The sequence below is a fragment of the Malaclemys terrapin genome, chromosome 1 (assembly GCF_027887155.1).
Source record: "Malaclemys terrapin pileata isolate rMalTer1 chromosome 1, rMalTer1.hap1, whole genome shotgun sequence".
Taxonomy (NCBI): domain Eukaryota; kingdom Metazoa; phylum Chordata; order Testudines; family Emydidae; genus Malaclemys; species Malaclemys terrapin.
In genome coordinates, this window is record NC_071505.1 from 108,275,491 (window position 1) to 108,295,319 (window position 19,829).

The 19,829-nt window shown below is 44.3% G+C and overlaps 1 protein-coding gene across 3 annotated transcripts in view; it reads left to right on the top strand.

Annotated features, from left to right (window-relative positions):
• Window positions 1-19,829, top strand: part of TMTC1 (transmembrane O-mannosyltransferase targeting cadherins 1) — a 213,673-nt gene that overhangs the window by 79,634 nt on the left and 114,210 nt on the right. For all 3 annotated transcript variants that reach the window (XM_054034732.1, XM_054034741.1, XM_054034751.1), the window contains one exon: window positions 15,945-16,134. In XM_054034732.1, the coding sequence (XP_053890707.1) occupies window positions 15,945-16,134 (190 nt within the window). The remainder of the gene's footprint in view (window positions 1-15,944; window positions 16,135-19,829) is intronic.

Genomic DNA, 19,829 nt, shown 5'->3' on the forward strand with positions numbered 1-19,829 from the left:
TGATGCAAACATGTTACTGAAGTGCAGTTAGTCTTAGCAGGGCATTCAGCAGTAGGCTTGTTATGCTTCAGACATTCTGCACAACGTTTCTTTATTCTGCTGTTCTTGAGGGAAAATATTTCAGTCTTCTGAATAACGATGAGTATGTATTGTATTACGAACACCTTGTTAAGACTGAGGAAAAATATCCAACATAAAGTATGTCTCACAGATAATGTAAGAGACAGATAACAGCAGCAATCTTACCAGTATAACCCTTCTGCCCATCTAAGTTGGCAGCAACAAGGGCCAGGTTCTGTATCTAGGAGTTCCGTTTCAATAACGCAATGCAAAACCGGCTCGAGCCCCCACCCAGTGACCTGGGACAATTACATACCACCCCCTGGGCGCCTCTAAGAGGCAATACTTCCCCTCTCGCAAGCACGGAGTCTGAGGCCTGGTCTACACTACGGGTTTAGGTCGACTTTAGCAGCGTTAAACCGAATTAAGCCTGGACACGTCCACACAACGAAGCCCTTTCTTTCGACTTAAAGGGCCCTTTAAACCGGTTTCTTTACACCACCTCCGACGAGGGGATTAGCGATAAAACCAGCCTTTGCGGGTTGGAATTGGGGTAGTGTGGACGGAATTCGACGTTATTGGCCTCCGGGAGCTATCCCACAGTGCTTCATTGTGACCGCTCTGGACAGCGCTCTCAACTCAGATGCACTGACCAGGTAGACAGGAAAAGACCCGCGAAGGTTTGAATTTCATTTCCTGTTTGCCCAGCGTGGAGAGCACAGGTGACCACGCAGAGCTCATCAGCACAGGTAACCGTGATGGAGTCCTCCCAGGATCGCAAAAGAGCTCCAGCATGGACCGAACGGGAGGTACGAGATCTGCTCGCCATATGGGGAGATGAAGCAGTGATAGCTGAACTCCGTAGCAGTAAAAGAAATGGAAAAGTATTAGAAAAGATCTCCAAGGCCATGAAGGACCGAGGCCATAACAGGGACACACAGCAGTGCCGCGTGAAAATTAAGGAGCTACGGCAAGTTTACCACAAAGCCAGAGAAGCAAACGGAAGGTCCGGGGCAGAGCTGCAAACTTGCCGCTACTACGCGGAGCTGCATGCGATCCTAGGGGGTGCAGCCACCACTACCCCAACCGTGTGCTATGACTCTCTCACTGGAGAAACACACAGGGAAGACGGTTCGGGGAACGAGGAAGATGAGGATGGAGGTACTGTAGGTAGCTCACAGCAGCAAGGAAGCGGAGAAACCGGTTTCCCCAACAGCCAGGATATGTTTGTGACCCTGGACCTGGAACCAGTAACCCCCGAACTCACCCAAGACCCTCAGGGCACACAGGAGACCTCTGGTGAGTGTAACTTTGTAAATATTTGTAAACATTACAAAAAAAAAGCAAGCGTGTTTAATGATTACTTTGCCCTGGCAATCGCGGCCAGTACATCTACTGGAAAAGTCTGTTAACGTGTATGGGGATGGAGCGGAAATCCTGCAGGGACATCTCCAGAAAGCTCTCCTGGTTGAAATGGGGTGATTTTATTAAGGGGACATTCAGAGGCGCCCGTTCCTGCTCTTCTGACCAGAAATGTTCCCCGCTGTTAACCACGCGGTGGGGGGAGGGGTGAAGTGATCATCCCAGAGAATCGTGTGTGTGTGTGTGTGTGGGGGGGGGGTTTACTTGTGTTTGTGCCGCATGTTAACCGGGAAACCGCAGCCCCCTCCTTTTACATTGAAACCCCATTTTAAATGGACAACCCAATTCATCCTTGATATGGGAAATGCGCTGCTGTTTGCAACCTTTCCCGCATGTTAAGAAGGTTAAAAAAGCCAAAACACTGTGGCCTACGATGGCTGCCTGCAAGCCGAAATATGCGACCTTGTAATGAAAGAGTGTACGCATTGTTCTCTAAAATGTGTCTTTTTTAACCACCTCTTCCTTCTCCTCCACCAGCTGCAAATGTTTCTCCTTCGCAGAGGCTCGTGAACATTAGAAAGAGAAAACGTAGGACGAGGGACGATATGTTCACGGAGCTGCAGATGTCCGCCCACGCTGATAGAGCACAGCAGAATGCGTGGAGGCAGTCAATGTCGGAGATGAGAAAAGCCCAATATGAACGAGAGGAGAGGTGGCGGGCTGAATCGCGGGATGAACAGAGCAAGTGGCGGGCTGAAGACGATAGGTGGCGTCAGCTTGCAGACAGACGGCAAGAGGCAATGCTCCGTCTGCTGGAGCATCAAAGTGATATGCTCGAGCGTATGGTTGAGTTGCAGGAAAGGCAGCAGGAGCAGAGACCGCCGCTACAGCCCCTGTGTAACCAACAGCCCTCCTCCCCAAGTTCCATAGCCTCCTCACCAAGACGCCCAAGAACACGGTGGGGGGGCCTCCGTCCACCCAGTCACTCCACCCCAGATGATCGCCCAAGCATCAGAAGGCTGGCCTTCAATAAGAGTTAAAGTTTTAAAATGCAGTGTGTCCTTTTCCATCCCTCCTCCCCCACCCATCCCAGGCTACCTTGGCAATTATCCCCCTACCTCTGTAAGGAACTAATAAAGAATGCATGAATGTGAAAAAACAATGACTTTATTGCCTCTGCAAGCGGGAGGGGAGGGTGGGGTGGGGTGGTTGGTTTACAGGGAAGTAGAGTGAACTGGGTCGGGGGGGGGGTGTTGGAGGGTTCATCAAGGAGAAACAAACAGAAGTTTCACACAGTAGCCTGGCCAGTCACAAAACTCGTTTTCAAAGCTTCTCTGATGCGCACCGCGCCCTGCTGTGCTCCTCTAACCGCCCTGGTGTCTGGCTGCGCGTAATCAGCGGCCAGGCGAGTTGCCTCAACCTCCCACCCCGCCATAAATGTCTCCCCCTTACTCTCACAGATATTGTGGAACGCACAGCAAGCAGCAATAACAATGGGGATATTCTTTTCGCTGAGGTCTGAGCGAGTCAGTAAGCTGCGCCAGCGCGCTTTTAAACGTCCAAATGCACATTCCACCACCATTCGGCACTTGCTCAGCCTGTAGTTGAACAGGTCCTGACTCCTGTCCAGGCTGCCTGTGTACGGCTTCATGAGCCATGGCATTAAGGGGTAGGCTGGGTCCCCAAGGATCACGATAGGCATTTCAACATCCCCAATGGTCACTTTCTGGTCCGGGAAGAAAGTCCCTTCCTCCAGCTTTCGAAACAGAGCAGAGTTCCTGAAGACGCGAGCATCATGTACCTTTCCCGGCCATCCCACGTTGATGTTGGTGAAACGTCCCTTGTGATCCACCAGGGCTTGCAGCAGCATTGAAAAGTACCCCTTGCGGTTTACGTAGTCGGTGGCTTGGTGCTCCGGTGACAAGATAGGGATATGGGTTCCGTCTATGGCCCCGCCACAGTTTGGGAATCCCATTTCAGCAAAACCATCCACTATTGACTGCACGTTTCCCAGAGTCACTACCCTTGCTATCACCAGGTCTTTCATTGCCCTGGCAAATTGGATCACAGCAGCCCCCACCGTAGATTTGCCCACTCCAAATTGATTCCCGACTGACCGGTAGCTGTCTGGCGTTGCAAGCTTCCACAGGGCTATCGCCACTCGCTTCTCAACTGTGAGGGCTGCTCTCATCTTGGTATCCTGGCGTTTCAGGGCAGGGGAAAGCAAGTCACAAAGTTCCATGAAAGTGCCCTTACGCATGCGAAAGTTTCGCAGCCACTGGGAATCGTCCCATACCTGCAGCACGATGCGATCCCACCAGTCTGTGCTTGTTTCCCGGGCCCAGAATCGGCGTTCCACGGCATGAACCTGCCCCAGTGACACCATGATTTCCACATTGCTGGGGCCTGTGCCTTGTGAGAGGTCTATGTCCATGTCAATTTCCTCATCACTCTCGTCGCCGCGCTGCAGTCGCCTCCTCGCCTGGTCCGGGTTTCGCCTTGGCATGTCCTGGCTCTGCATATACTCCAGGACAATGCGCGTGGTGTTCATAGTGCTCATAATTGCCGCGGTGATCTGAGTGGGCTCCATGATCCCAGTGCTAGCTATGGCGCCTGGTCTGAAAAAAGGCGCGAAAGTAGTATCTGATGGACCAGGAGAAGGAGGGAGGGCGGGAGGGCCGAGTGACGACATGGCGTACAGGTACAGGAACAGGGAGAAACACAAACAACTGTCACACAGAATGGTCCCCCCAAAGATTAAACTGAAAACCGTGGGCTTAGCAGGCCATTGATTTCATGGAGGAAGGGGAAGCAAATGAATACAGAACAAATCTAATTTTTACATCTTAAGGTGGCAGCCGACGGTGCAGCATGAGTGATAGCCTCTCCAGTACGATGATGATGGGTACCAATCATAATATATCATCAAAAGGCAAGGGGCTGCTGCTGTGTAGCAATGCAGCCCCACGTCTGCCAGCCCCACGTCCGCCAGCACCCAGCATCGCCCTCGGCCTCTTCTGGGTGCTTAGCAGACAATATTGGGCAATTGGCAGAAAATAGTATATTACGACTGGTAACCATCATCATCGAAACAGTAGCATGTCTGCCCAGGTGGCCATGATTGACAGCCACACCAATACGACGATGATGGGTACCAGTCACAATATACCATCTCCTGGCAAGGGGCTGGTGCAATGCAGCCCTACGGCTGCCAGCCCCATGACTATTACTCATGCTACACCGTCTACCGCCAAAAGGCAGTTAGCAGCTGCTGCTGTGTAGCAATGCAGTCCCACGTCTGCCGGCACCCAGAGGACATATGGTGACGGTGAGCTCAGCTGAGCTGAGCGGGCTCCATGCTTGCCGTGGTATGTTGTCTGCACAGGTAACCCAGGTAAAAAGGCGCGAATCTATTGTCTGCCGTTGCTGTGACGGGGGAGGGAGGGGCCTGATGACATGTACCCAGAACCGCCCGCGACACTGTTTTGCATCATCCGGGCATTGGGATCTCAACCCAGAATTCCAAGGGGCGGCAGAGACTGCGGGAACTGTGGGATAGCTGTGGGATAGCTACCCATAGTGCAATGCTCCGGAAGTCGACGCTAGCCTCGTACTGTGGACGCGGTCCGCCGACTAGAGCACCTAGAGCATTTTATTGTGTGGACACACACAATCGGCTGTATACAACCGATTTCAATAAAACCGGCTTCTATAAATTCGAACTAATTTCGTAGTGTAGACATACCCTGAGTGTAGCAGAAAATTTTTCATAACATGAGGTAAACAACATCAGCATTAACTTGGAAAAAAAACACCACAAACAGGATTCCTAACACAAACCATGAGCAAAAGACCCACCCCAGCAAACTGGGCCGTGTCCTTTCCCTTTGGTTCTTGAATCCAGCAACCCAAAAATCACCCAGAGCCCCCAAAGTCCAACAACCCCCAAAGTGTCTGTCCCTGGTCGGTGCAGCCCCAGAGTAAAAGGGCACACAGGGTATTAAGGGGCACCTTACGTGATCCGAGGCCAACCGGCCATCTCTCCGGGGGGGTTCCATCGCAGCCTTCACCACGAGTCAGTCCACTTCCTGCCGTTCCACGAACTGCTCTGCTCTACGAGCTGCTCCACTCCGCTCACTGACCTGTGAGCCGCTCCAGCTGTCCCCGCAAATGGCTCCGCTCCGCTTACCGACCTGTGAGCCGCTCCAGCCATCCCCGCAAACAGCTCCGCTTGCCGTTCCTTGGGCCGCTCCAACTGTCCCCGCAAGGCTCCGTGCCGCTTGCTGCTCCTCCAAACTGTTCCGCCAGCCACTTAACAATATAGCTTCAGGCTCCCCCACTAGTTAACACAGCACTCAGTGATCTTTTGTTTTTTCAGCTCTTAGTGATTTCAGCTCATAGTAGGGGAGCCCCAGTGCACCATTGGCCCAAAGTGAATTCAGCTCAGCAGTCTGTAACTAGACTCCTAATGGAATCAAAGTTAGCTCTGACATTCAACGGTGGAGAGAGAAGGTGGTGCAATTGATGGTTCAGGCCCTCAAAAGGGGCCTATGCTATCAAGTACAAATACCTATCCCCATCTTCTCTCAATTCACTGGGTTGTGGAACCCATGTCCCTTGTCTAGCGAGTGCTCCTGAGGTGATGGTGAGATCCTCTGTCATAAAACAGTTTCATTGTCCTTGATTCACATAATCAGGATAACAACACTTTATTCCTCCTGCCCCAATAACAGAGAAACTGGGAATCCCACCCCATCCAAAGTAACCACTATCAGTTGCTGTTGTCTCATGCCAGGCGGGTGGGTGTGCCTATGCAAAGAAGATTAGCCCCTGGAGTTCTTTTCCACACTCGCCATAATTCACCACCAGATGTCAGGGTAGAGCTCATCCTGACTCTGCTTACACCAGTAAGTTCCAAATACAAATATTTTAAAAAATAAGTCTCTCTCCAAGTGTAACTGTATATTAACCATTGCCAGCATTGGTTGTGTGACAGCCATAAATCCATCTATTGAAGCCATGAATGAGCCCTAATTGTGTCTTTTAATTTGCTTTACAATATGACTGCTTTGATAGCAAGCATTTTTTATGTGGTCAAACTATTCTTTTTGTAATTTGGCTTTTGTGTGTGTTAAGTGTTTCAATCAGGTATGAGAATTCAACACAGTGGAAATTCAGAAACCCAAAGAAACACTCATCCACCAAAGTTTACTTCTTTTACACTTAATTTGGATTTATGTTTGTTTTTTAAGTGATGCATTTAATTGTGACTGTTGAGGCTTCAAAGGGAATAGAGCTATTGAGCTCAAGGGGCAAACCTCTGCTGTGGAAGCAGATCGCTGCGCCAGCTAGATTTGGCAAGGCAAGGGAAGTCAGTTGCAACAACCCCTGTGGGATTTGCACTAGACCCTAGGCTAGTAAAGCACTATTAAAACCAACCTCTGCAATATACCAGCCCATTAATTAGCCATCCAGAGCATTCTGATTCTTGGCCACACTTTCTGAGTTTAGGAGCTCTTGCTGCTTTCTCAGTGTGTTTCATTTCATCTGCATTTCAGTGTAATATATACAGTAGACTTTTTACTTCAGTGCTCACTTTTGGGTAAGGCAGGAAAATGCAGAGATAGCAAGAAGTCCTGGCGTACTAACATGGGGACCCCCTAGTCCATATACTAAATTTTGAAATATATTTTCATTTCAAAAACGGGGGGAGGAACGCTAAAGGTAAAATTACAAAGCACAGGTCTCTCTCTTGACGTGGGAACCTGCCTATCCCATGCCAAAGAGTTGAGCATGTCTCTTACTTAATCTTATACGGTTTAATGAGCAAACCCTGATAAATGTTGCTATCCTGAAATATTGGTTGTTAATAGGTATTTATAATGGGGCTGTGGAACCCATTACAAACCCTGCTTGTGAAACAGAATATCCTGTGAATGCAAATACCTGGCACCCAAAGATAGCTTTGGGAAAAGAGGCACAGCTTAAACATTAGCATCGGACATTTATTCCTCTGAGCCCTGTGTGTTTCACTTTTTAAATCCATTGCTAACACAGGGCTGGAGAAAGTAGCTTGACCCCTTGAGGCAAACAGCCAGTATCCTTTTGGTATTCATTCCACTTTCTGTTGGCACTGGATAGGTAAAGATAAGGCTGTTTTCTCTGGGGTCACATGGACTTTTTAGACTATTTTAGAATTTCTATCTTGACTGATTTCCAAGAGATCTATGTTTTTAACTTCCTGGGGAGCAGTAATCCATATGTCAGTTGTTGCCCAGGGGGCTCACCGTTTTCCCCCTACAGTAAACCTTGGTTGAAGCCCTGGTGTGTAGCCACCAACCTGTTAGATTGGCTTAGGGTGCTCCTTGAAATCCATTGCTACCATTTTTTAGCTAGGAAAATGGATCACATTTGAACACAAAACTCTCAGGGACGTACAGGTGTGGGGAGAACAAGAACAGCCCCAGGGTTTTGCGTATTGCAGCATTATCAGGATGATACCCAAGAGCTCAGGTTTTATTGGCAGGTCAGTCTGTTTGAATGTCTCATTTGAATGTGCCTCATTCTTAAAAATCTGATATTTTCAACTACTTAGCAGCAAATTTTAGGAGGAGATTCGGAAACAGACCTACTGGATTGAGGAATAGAAAGATCAGTACAGTTTATACAGCATCCTCCTCCACCTTGTAGTAGAAGGTACATCTTACTATTCAGCAAGCTGCAGTTGCTTGTATAGCTCTGTATTTCTGTACTCTGTGTACCCAGCACTGTATTAATAGGCAGCTTTTCTTCTAGTTGCCCCAGCTCTGTGATAATGAAAGGGAATATATGGAGCCATTATATTTTTTGCAGTTGAGAGGGCTTTTTCCCCTCCATTAATGTTTATGCTGACATTTAGATCTTGTCTTCTACTGATGATGTGAAATTGGACTTTGTGAGACCAATCTATCATTTTATTTATTTAAACAAATGTGATTTTACTCTATGTACACAGAATGTACTGGGCAGAGAAAGAACATATTATTTTGTGGTTATCATAAGAAAATGGCAGAGGCTGACAAGATGCAAGTAAATTCCTGCAGAAGATATGACTGGACTGATAAACTGCTTGAGATATGTGCCTTAGAGGATATGCAAATAAATATAACTAAAATACAATACCCTTAAATAACATCACCTGGTTATAATTGCAGCAGCATGTGTTTTACAACATTATCATGAAGTGGCTCATTATCCACGCTTGATTTAGGGCTTTGCAAATGGTGGAAAGAGCCTAGAGCTGAAATGAGTTCTGCTGTTAATACGTGAGTGAGAAACTCTTCTCCTAATAAAGGACATAAATGAATTCTTGTCACCATTAGAAAGAACTAAAACCCCCTTGAGTACCAGGCAAAGCGTATGGGTTATTTAAACAAAGGAGTGATGAGCTACAGGGTTCCCTGAAATGGCAGCAACCCTCCTCTATGCTTCTGTTTTCTACACCATCCCTTCCCTGAGAGCCTCTGATTTTTTTCTTTCCCCAACCCTAGGTTCATCTGAGATGATATAAAAATAAACTATTTATTGCCATTCTTCCAGATATTTCCCGTTTTTGGTGCCCTTTATGAGACCATTTCTCCCCCAACCCTTCTGCTAAAATGTAGGGATAAAGGGTACTGCTATTCCTAGGCACCCAGGCCCAACAGCTTCTGGGAGCCATAACAAAAGTAATCCATAGGATTAAATTGTGCCACTTAACAATGTTCCAGTTTGTTACACCATCCCTTTGGGGGCTGGCGTGGGGGAATAAACTGCACAATCTCATGTGACAAAAAGAAGGGGGGTCATGCCCTACCTTCTTCCCATACCCTTTGTAGGGGGGTGCCTGGAGGGAGCAATCCTTGCACTTTCCAGCTGCAGGCACGGAGACTGTCCCTGGCCTTCATGCACTGCCTGCAATAGTGGGTGAGGCTGTAGGGAGGGGGACAGCTACATTCGGAAACAAGCCTGAGTGAACTTCAGAGGAATCAAGTCAGAGGGGCAGAAATCAACAAAATTTACAAACAGAAGAAATCCTGAGCCTATCCTAGGGTTGCCAACTGTCTAATCACACAAATCCAGATACCCTTGCCCTTCCCTGCCCTGCCTTGCCCCTCCTCCGGGACCCCGCCACGCTCCATCCCCCTCCCTCCATCACTTGCTCTCCCCCACCCTCACTCACTTTTACTGGTCTGGAGTGGGGGTGCAGGAGGGGGTGCGGGCTCTGGGAGGGGGCTCAGGGCAGGGGCAAGGAGGGATTGGGGTGGGGATGGGGTGAGAAGTGCAGGCTCTGGGAAGGAGTTTGGGTGCAGGAGGGGGCTCTGGGCTGGGACAGAGTGTTGGGGTGTAGGAGGGAGTGTGGGCTCCAGGAGGGGGCTCAGGGCTGGGGTAGGGGATTGGGGAGGGGAGAGGATGAGCAGTGCAGGCTCTGGGAAGGAGAAGGGGGCTCTGGGCTGTGTCAGGGGGTTGGGGTGCAGGAGGGGGTTTGAGGTGCTGGCTGTGGGAGGGGGCTCAGGCTGGGGTAGGGGCTCAGGGTGCTGGCTCGGCTGGGCTGCGCTTACCTCAGGGCAGGGAGCCTGCCTTAGCCTCGCTGCACTGTCGGACTTTTAGCAGCCTAAAATCTCCTGGTTTGGCTTCAGTAGCTTCCGGGAAATAGAGCCCAATTCCGGGAGACTTCTGGCAAAACCGGGAGGGTTGGCAACCCTAGCCTAACCCCAGGGGTGTTGTTGGGTGTCCTTTTGCATCTGTAGGGGAGAGGAGAGCATTCAAGTTGTGACAATGCGGTTCTGGCGGAACCCAACTGAGAGTGCCAACTCAGGACAAATTGCTCAAATAGGGCAGTCACAGCCCAAGGCTGGGTTTTTTTCCACCTCTAAGGCAAACCAAACAAGCCAGACTAGGAGGACTTCGGTCTCACCCCCTGGCTAACCGCAAGTCTCACAAGCAATCTCCTTAAACACTCCAGTTTCCCAGTATTACCACCAGTGCCACTCGTTATGGGGACAAATGGTTATGAAAACCAATACCCCAGTAAAAGAAAAACGTTCTCTTGATCCCAAAGGACCAAGCCCCAGACCCAGGTCAATATACAAATCAGATCTTACCCACAAATCACGCTGTTGCCAATCCTTTAGAATCTAAAATCTAAAGGTTTATTCATAAAAGGAAAAAGATAGAGAAGAGAGATAGAATTGGTTAAATGGAATCAATTACATACAGTAATGGCAAAGTTCTTGGTTCAGGCTTGTAGCAGTGATGGAATAAACTGAAGGTTCAAATCAAGTCTCTGGAATACATCCCCCGCTGGGATGGGTCATTCAGTCCTTTGTTCAGAGCTTCAGTTTGTAGCAAAGTTCCTCCAGAGGTAAGAAGCAGGATTGAAGACAAGATGGAGATGAGGCATCAGCCTTCTATAGTCTTTTCCAGGTGTAAGAACACCTCTTTGTTCTTACTGTGGAAAATTACAGCAAAATGGAGTCTGGAGTCACATTGGCAAGTTCCTGCATACTTTGCTGAGTCTGAAGGCATATTTGCCTTCTCTCAGTGAGTCCATTGTATAGCTGATGGTCCTTAATGGGCCATCAAGCAGGCTAGGCAGAGCTAATCTCAGTTTGTCTGGGATGTCACCCAGAAGCATAGCATAAGTTTGCCATACAGACAGTATAGAGCCAATATTCATAACTTCAACTACAAAACTAATACACACATATAGACAGCATAATCATAACCAGTAAACCATAACCTTGTCCTAGACACCCCATTTGACCCCCTTTATACAAGATTTGGGTGCCACTACAGGACCTTGGTTGCAACAATGATCTATACGGTCCCAGTTTATGTCAATAACGTCACACAAGTGCAGCAGGCTCTTAGCAGAGAAGGCCTTCTCAGGATTCAGGGTTGCCAACTCACAATTTTATCATGTCTCACAATATTTGGTGTTTTTCGTAAAGCCACACCCCCAGCGCATGTGACTAGGCAAGGAGAGCAGCCCTCTCTCTCTCTCTCTTTTTTATTTTTTTTAAATTAAAGTCATTGTTGCAAAGAAAAGCCTGAAAACGTGAACCCTAGAGGTTCAAAAGCCAGTCCAAAAGGCAGATTACACCCACCCACACATGATTTTTTTTAGCAGACTCAATGATTTCTGCATGGTTGGGGTTGGCAATATGGAGATTGTGACTTTTCCATTCTAAATCATTCTCAATTACTGCCTGGGGTAACAGACAATTCTTCAAGTATTTGTGTCCTATATTGTTTGAGTTTAAACCGTGACCTAAAATAACACTCTCTGCACTAAAGGCAACCTGTTTAGAAAGTGGAATCATGCTCCTGTTTTCTGCAACAGATGTAATAAATGTTGTGCCAAATAAAGCACATGACATTAAATCTAGCCTTAGAGAATATGAAAGTATGGGTCACCATGACGACGTCTAAGAGCTAAAGAAAGCTTGCAACTTCTGAATATTTCAGAGACTGGGGGACTGGGAAAGCCACATTTGACAACTGTTGAAACTTGTATTTTCATGTTCAATGCGCAATTAAAAATTGATCTCCACTTCAATGCAAACCCAGTTAACTGACTTGGTGAAGGTGGGAGGGACATGTCAATTGACACTAAGTGATGCCAATTAAGAGGCAAATTCCTCCAGTTGTCTCCTCACCATGACAAGTTACCCTGTTATCTGGGCTGAAATGCAGCAGGCCTGACAAAAAAATGTTTTAAGCACTGTACTTTTTCCCCCTCTTGAAATTCCAGCAGAAATGAGTAGTAATACAGGGATGATGATTAATTTAAAATGTAATTTATTGTCAGTCAGCTAATTAAAAGGAAATACTTTAGTTGCTGACTATGGCTTGGCCCCTAAAATGTAACTAGCTCTTGGAATAATTCCAGGAGGTTTCATTTCTGTTTAAAATTGCAAATTGTTTCTATCCTATGTCAGCTTTTGAAATAATATTTTTGAAAGGTTGTGCCTGCACTGAACTTTTGTCTTTATTCAAGCATGCTAGGTAAGAGATGCAATGCTGGATTTACAGGAAATCATATGGGTGCCTGAATATGGCTCCTGCCCATCCCCTCTATTTTTTGCTTCCATTATTTAAATATAAGAAAATTCAAAATCAGTTCAAGAGATTTATGTTTTATCTAAGACCCGTAGCATATTTAGTCCCTACCTTCCAATACATTTTGCTGGGGTACAGGTTCATACATTGTAAAATTTGTTTGCTTAACATAACAGAGAATGCTGCACTGTTCCTTTCTATCTTGATAATTCTCTCGCCTCATTGGTCTGTCTGCAGGCTTTGGAGAAAAGTTTTGAATCCTACATTGCTCTTACAGAAACATTTGCTTTTATCAGTCTGAGAGATGACATTGAAGTATAGATGATAAAACAGCTATCCACTATTTGTGGAAAACAAATCTTTTAGGCCTGGATATTCTGCAGAGTTTCATGCATATTCATGTAGGGTTTCATGGATATTCTGCAGTTTTGCTAAAACTGTATAAATTTTCCAGTTTTGATATAAAAATTGAAAACCACCAACATTTTTAGGTACACAACTGACAGAACATTCAAGATTACCAAAATTGAAAGACTGTCCAAATTGTTGGTGATAAGAAACATCACTAGTAGAATTTTTACAATTCGAAAAGACTTGCTGGAAAATCAATCAGTTTTTTTCTGTTTTGCCATTCTGGGATACGTGGTGCATGCATTCTAAACTAAGTAAGTTAAGTGAGAGCTCTCAGGACTGACAACAGGAGAAATGGCCAACGGGTTTCTATTCTGATGTACGGAGACGTGGACCAGTCAACTATGTATGGTACATAATGTTTTTTGTAGGCTTTGAAATAGTTCACTGCTGTTGGCAGATTGCATTTAAGGAACCTGAGTGTTGCCATAACTGAACGGAATAATTGTCTGCCTACTTTGGTAACCTGCCTCCAGAAGTGGACTGTGCCTGAGGGTTATGGGGAAGGCAAAAACACTTCAGTGAGGGGGGAAATAGATCCATTCATAAAACCCTTCATCATCCGCACTGAACTAACTTCCCAGCAGAGTGTAGAGCTTTGTATTACACTTGCCTATATATGTATTTGGAATTCCTTTTTAAATCACATTAAATTGCTGTAACAACAAATTTCACATATTTGTTACATGCTGCATAAAGTTTTATCACCTCTTGTATCCTGGAGAGTGGATGCTGAAGGCCAACCTGTCTGTTATCTAAACCCTTTAGCATTTTGCTCGTTTGTATCAAGTCGTTTCTCTCTTCCTCTCTGAAAGATAAATAGTCGAAGTGTGATGAGGCTTCAGAATTGCCTGGTAATTTGATGCATCTTCCATCTGGGATGACTGTTGAGATGCTTTTTGAACATATCAATACACAAGTTGCACTAAGGGCCCTTTTATTAACTCCGATAACTCGTTCTCTGAAAATTTAAGACATTTCCAGTTGGATACCCAAAATTACTCTTCACTTCTGAAAATCTTAGCCACGTTTATAACAGTATTGCAGACTGACACTTTTCACTGAGTGATGTGAATGGTTTTCATTTGGAAATATGGCAAGTCAAGCCATACGACATTGTGCTGTATAAACCCATCAGCTCCCGCATGCTGATCAAGGCTGAGCTACATCATTTTTTGAATTGGTGAATCTCTGAGGAATCCCCATATACTGCAGGAAGTGATTTTGCTGGCTTAGAAGGTGGCATTCCTCATTTAGAGTAACGAGCCAATGGCCCAATGTGACGATGGGTAGAACTGATCAACATTTTTTATTCAAAACTTTTTCAGATGAAAAACTGGCTTTTTCATATTTTTTTTCCTATGGGAGGAAAAAAATCCCCTTCCTTATACTCTTTTCCTTTCCTTTTCTTTCCCTTTACAATGGTAAAATGAAAAAAAGGAGGAAAACAATTGGGGGAAAAACCTAAAAATTGTGGGATTTACAATTTTTATATCAAAATTGGAAAAAGTACTTTGAAAAACTATCCTGAAAAGGAAATTTTCCCAGTGAAACAGCCTTACGACTTTTTGATCAGCACAGGTGTTGGGACACTATGCTGCTGGAGATAGTGTCTTTGGGATGAGAAGTAAAATCAAGATCCCAACCACTTGTGGTTATTAAATATTTTTCCACACAAAAGTTAGGGTTGTTAGTCCCTGGGTCTTAGCCAAATTCCAATGAGTCATTCTATTCTGCCTGCCTAAGGTCATTGTTAGATACAGTGTCCTGTACCTCCTGTCCTAAAATTCTGTATAGTATTCTGCATACTGCTGAGTAATTGCTCTGTTTTCACAGTAAATGGTGGATGAAATGATCTTTTATATATGTTTGTACATGTCTTGGGAGTCCTTTGGGATCACTTTAATAAATCTGTAAGCTACCAGAGTGTAATATACAAAAACCGAGGCAGACACAGATGAAAAAGTGCTATATTGTATACATTTATTATTTATATGCAAATCTCTGTGCTTTCTGGTTCTATATATTTGCCTTTTTTTAAAACCAATGAAAATTTATAGTCTATGAATCTCACAGTTCCCCTCAATGGACTTTGTGAGCACTTGACCAATTTCAGCAGCTCACAGAGAAATGTATTTAAACTCTTCTGTAAACATAGTTTGAGAGAGCAGCTTTCAGGTTTGAAAATAAGTAGCTGCCAAGTGGCTAAGGGTCAAATTATTTACTTGGATGCATTCATATTGCTCCTGTTCCAGTCCATAGATGCTTTCACGTGTCCCAAAAAGTAGCATGTTTCCCATGCGCCCACCTCCCAATCCCCTCTGCATTACAAATACCAAATTACAAAGTTAGAAGACTCTCTCCCCCTCCACTTTTGCAGCCCCCTCATGCCAACTGCTCGTGCCCCCCAAGGGCTATGATGGGAGCCAGGAATCACCAACTTTGGTCTGGGCTTCATGCCACCTGTGCCAGAGAGCAGGGAGGGGGTCTGATGTAGGAACTGCTGCAGCAGCTCTAAGCTACCCATGAATTCCTCTGCACAGAGGGAATCTTCAAATGGCTGGTTAAGCCAGAATTAGGGTTGCATTGCATCGCAGGAGTCCAGCAATACTGCCGTAAGAGACTGATGGGTGGGTCTCTCTTATGTATATAATTTTAACTTTTAATTACTTTTTTTGTAGGAATAAAACATTACATAGAATTAAAGCAGGTAAAAAAATAATTAATCACCTCAAAAATATAACATTCCAATAATACATGCAGAACAGTCAAGCCACTCAAAAGTTGATGTACAATTCTCATATAGAGATAATTGGTTTAAAGTTTTATGGTGTTTATAAATAACACATGTTGAAGACTTATATGTTGCTATCTTCATATATATATATATATATTTTTTTTCTCTAGTATAAGGGACAATAATTGACTATATCCTGGATCAGCGTGAACTCACTCTGCTCTCAACATAAGAAGAAACTTGCATGGAATCGAGAACATTCTAAGTATTGTATTTCCATTTCATCTTTCAGATTTCTAACTTATTCGTACCTCCTGGCCTTCAATTCCTGGCTTCTGCTAGCACCAATTACTCTGTGCTATGACTGGCAGGTTGGGAGTATTCCTTTAATTGAGTCGATATGGGATGTGAGGAATTTAGCTACAGTTCTCCTGGTGGTGGTGATGATATTACTCAGCTTACATTGCATAACAGCATTCAAGGTAATTTTAAAAAAGTACACTAAAATCTTATTGTTTATATGCTATTTTTGTTACCTAATCTTTGAGGAAATGATCAATAAAAACAATTGAGGTGTTTCTCCCCCCCCCCCCCCCCCAAACAGAATAGACAGTAAGAGGAAAAATTCTTCCCTATAACTCTCACAGGCAAATCCAAAAGGCTAAATTCTGCCATCGGATATATGCATGCTGCTCCCATTCGTTTGGTCTGAGACCAGAAGTTAGCCAAAAGTGCTGTATTAAATTACTATTAATGACCCAAAGCCCATTGAAGTCAATTGAAAATCTCCCCTTGATTTCCATGAGCTTTGGATCATGGCCCAATTCAATTGCCATTAGTCAATGGGATCTTTGCCATTGGCTTCAAGTGTCGGTCACTAGCTTTTGAGGGTTAAGTTGATTGTGTGGGACAGAGATGAAATAAATGTCTAAAATAAGAGGCATACCCTAGTAATAAGGGGTAGTTACAACCAGTGAAGTCATATCTTGTGATAAAAGTAAGAAATAATTTCCTAGTGGTTTGTTGATAATTTTTAAAAGAGTTCCTTCCTTAAGTCTATAGATAACTAAGCCGAAAAACCATTATATGGTAACAGACAGCTCTTGAATTATGCTAAAAAGCACGGGTCCCGCACATACTGCCTGCATGCCAAGAGTTCTGTATGTGCTCTTGATAAGAGGATAAAAATGGCAAAGACTTTTGGACTGTTGAGTTCTTAATTTGGATTCTTTAAAATGTCAACTGATGCCATATGGAAAACATGGGAAATCAGTCTATTTAGTGATGCTGTAGTTCTGGCTACAGGTCATATGTCTTGTGTATTTTTTATTGCTAGCTACTTTGATGTAAAATCAGAATCTTTGGAGAGGATTTTCAAAAGGGCTCTGCTTTGATCTAACTCTGCTGCAATTGGAGGCAATAATAAAATTTCCCATTTGCTCAACACTGAGCACTTCTGAAATCCCACCCTTTATTCCTTGAGGTTTCACTAGCCTCTTATCTTTTACCAGTTGTCAAAATTAGGGTTGTGTGCAATGCAGTGATTTCATTTCCCAGGAATTTGCTTGTTTGGTACTTTGAGCCTTGTGTAGTTGGTTCCCCTTCCACCCCCACCCCCCGGTACCCCTATTTTTGCTTGGAGTTCCTGGTTCAAATGAACAACAAAACACAAAGTAAAATGAATCTCAAACTATCTGGTTTCATGTCCAATCCCTGTTAAACCATAAATGTCAGAGGTTTGACATGGAACAAGGTTTACCAGCCTTATAGCAAACCTGCTCTGAACTTGGCATTAGTAATGAATCCTGGATTAAGGGGCGCCACATGTGAATTTGTTTTATTGTGAATGCTTCACACAGTTCTAGTCATAATTAGAGAAGGCTGAAATGTTCTGAATTTCAGTAAGAAAAAAGGATTTTTTGATAAACAATTTTCCCGGTTTTTTTACTGGCTTTTGCAAAAATTTGCATCATTACCTGCTGTGGAGAGGATTATGATGTCCCAAGCAGTAAGAGTTAAGGTGGGGAACAAACAAAAAGAGCAGATGAATTTTGTAGAAACAAATTACCCTGTTTTCATTTGTATGTTACTATTTGTAAAGGCAGAGAGGTGGGAAAGGAGTACAGAGAACATGACTTGCAGGCGCAATTTCTTTTTATTAGACTTTAAAAAATCGCATTTCTAAATGAGAAATCAGTGATTTTTTAAGATGACGCTACTCACTTGTAAAGGCAAAGACCGTTGTTCTACCAGACAAATGGCAGGCTGTCCTGGCTAGTTTGCTTACGCTATTTAGCATGAGGCATATCAAGTTATTTCACATTGAATCAAATCTTTGGCTTTGTTTTTGAAATAATTACAATGTGAATTCATGGAACTATCTGTTGCCCTTTCTCCTCTTCCCATAACATAGTATAACCTGAAAGTGATAATTTACAATTTTTCTAAGGAATGGGTTTAACGTTAATAAGGCAAGGATTATATATATGCTCTATTAATCTCTAGAAAGACAAGGTGGGCGAGGTAATATGTTTTATTAGATCAACTTTTGTTGGTGAAAAATACAAGCCTTCAAGCTTACACAGAGCTCTTCTTCAAGTCTCCGTATAAGCTCAAAAGCTTGTCTTTTACACCAACAGAAATTGGCCCAATAAAAGATATTACCTCGCCCACCTTGTCTCTCTAATATCTTGGGACCAACACGGCTACAACAATGCTGAAAGCTGCTATTCTCTTATCACATGTGAAAACACACATATATACACTCTGGTTGCCAGTAGCATTTTCTGTTCTGTGGTACTAAGAATAGAAAATCCTGTGCGCAAATGATTGTGGCAGAATCAAAGGTATCAGCAGAGTAAATGTTGAATTGTTTTCCATGGTGGTGCTGGTGTGTGTGTGTGTGTGCGTCTGTAGGGGTGCGTGCTCATGTGGCATGCACACACGAAGAATTATAGAATATATTACATGGACTGTAATTACAGAATGCGTGTGTTGGATTGATGGCTTTGTTGCCACTAAATTTTAAACAGAACTAATTTGTTGTTGATGCTTGTGATTAGGGTAATCACACTGTTGGAATATATGTGCACTGCTGATAAAGGACATCTAAGCCATGTTGGTTGATTGTTCCATTTAATTTTATAAATGCTCTATATTTATACCCCAGAAAGAGCATAGACTGATAGCTCTAAGGTTTCTTCTCACTAGTTTTGCATATGCCAAGCTTGGAACAGAGCCACACATTTCATTGGAGAGAGTTTTACAATGAAAACTGCACGAATTGGAAAGGCAGCTGTCCAGTGTTTGTTTGTTTAGTAGAATGAGTGTCACTGCTTCTTTCTCATTTCCTTTGCTCCTGTTGGTTTCAACTTTTGCTACTCTTCTTGCATAACAAGGAAATGCATCAGTAAACTCTATTTCCTAATAACCTGTTTAATAGCCTTGATTAAATGGGTTCACATAAGGTCTCCTGTTTTCTGCGCATCTGTAACCTACTGGTGACTCTGTTACACACTGACCATAGTTCCTCTTTCTGGAAAGCATGCTGTCTAGGCCTCCAAGGACAGAAAGAACTGCACCACCACCTAAGTAAGACTTGCCATTCCATCTATACCCTTTATATCTGCAGGCTCATTTTTCAGCTGTCACAATCTGTCCCATTACACTCAGCTGTCAATGACTATAGTAAATAATGCCTGATGGGATTTAATAGGATTGTCTCCTGTAGTACTTCTGGATTCCCCTGTACTGTGAGTGAAGAAAGACTCAGCTACAATCGCAGGCCAAGGTTTTCAATAGTGACTAGTGATTTGAGGTGCATCTGTTTGGGGGTGCCCAGTTTGAGACTGCTTAATGAGGCCTAGTTTTCAGAAGGGAGGTGGTCAACTTTTTCTGAAAATCTGGCTCTTTTCAGGTGTCTCAAACTGGACACCCTGAATTGCTAGTCACTATTGAAAATCTTGGCCCCAAACTCCAGTCCCCAATGTGGAAGTGTCCTGAGTGGCTGTTAGAGAGAAGAACTTTCTATAAACAACCAGATTAATTAAAAAGGGTATTGAAACTGATTGAAGTCTGTGTGTACGGGAAGGGGAGGAGAGGCAGAGGGAAAGGGTAGAGAGACAGAAACACTATTGTTAACTCCTACATTTTATATAAAACGTAATGAAAAGAGACA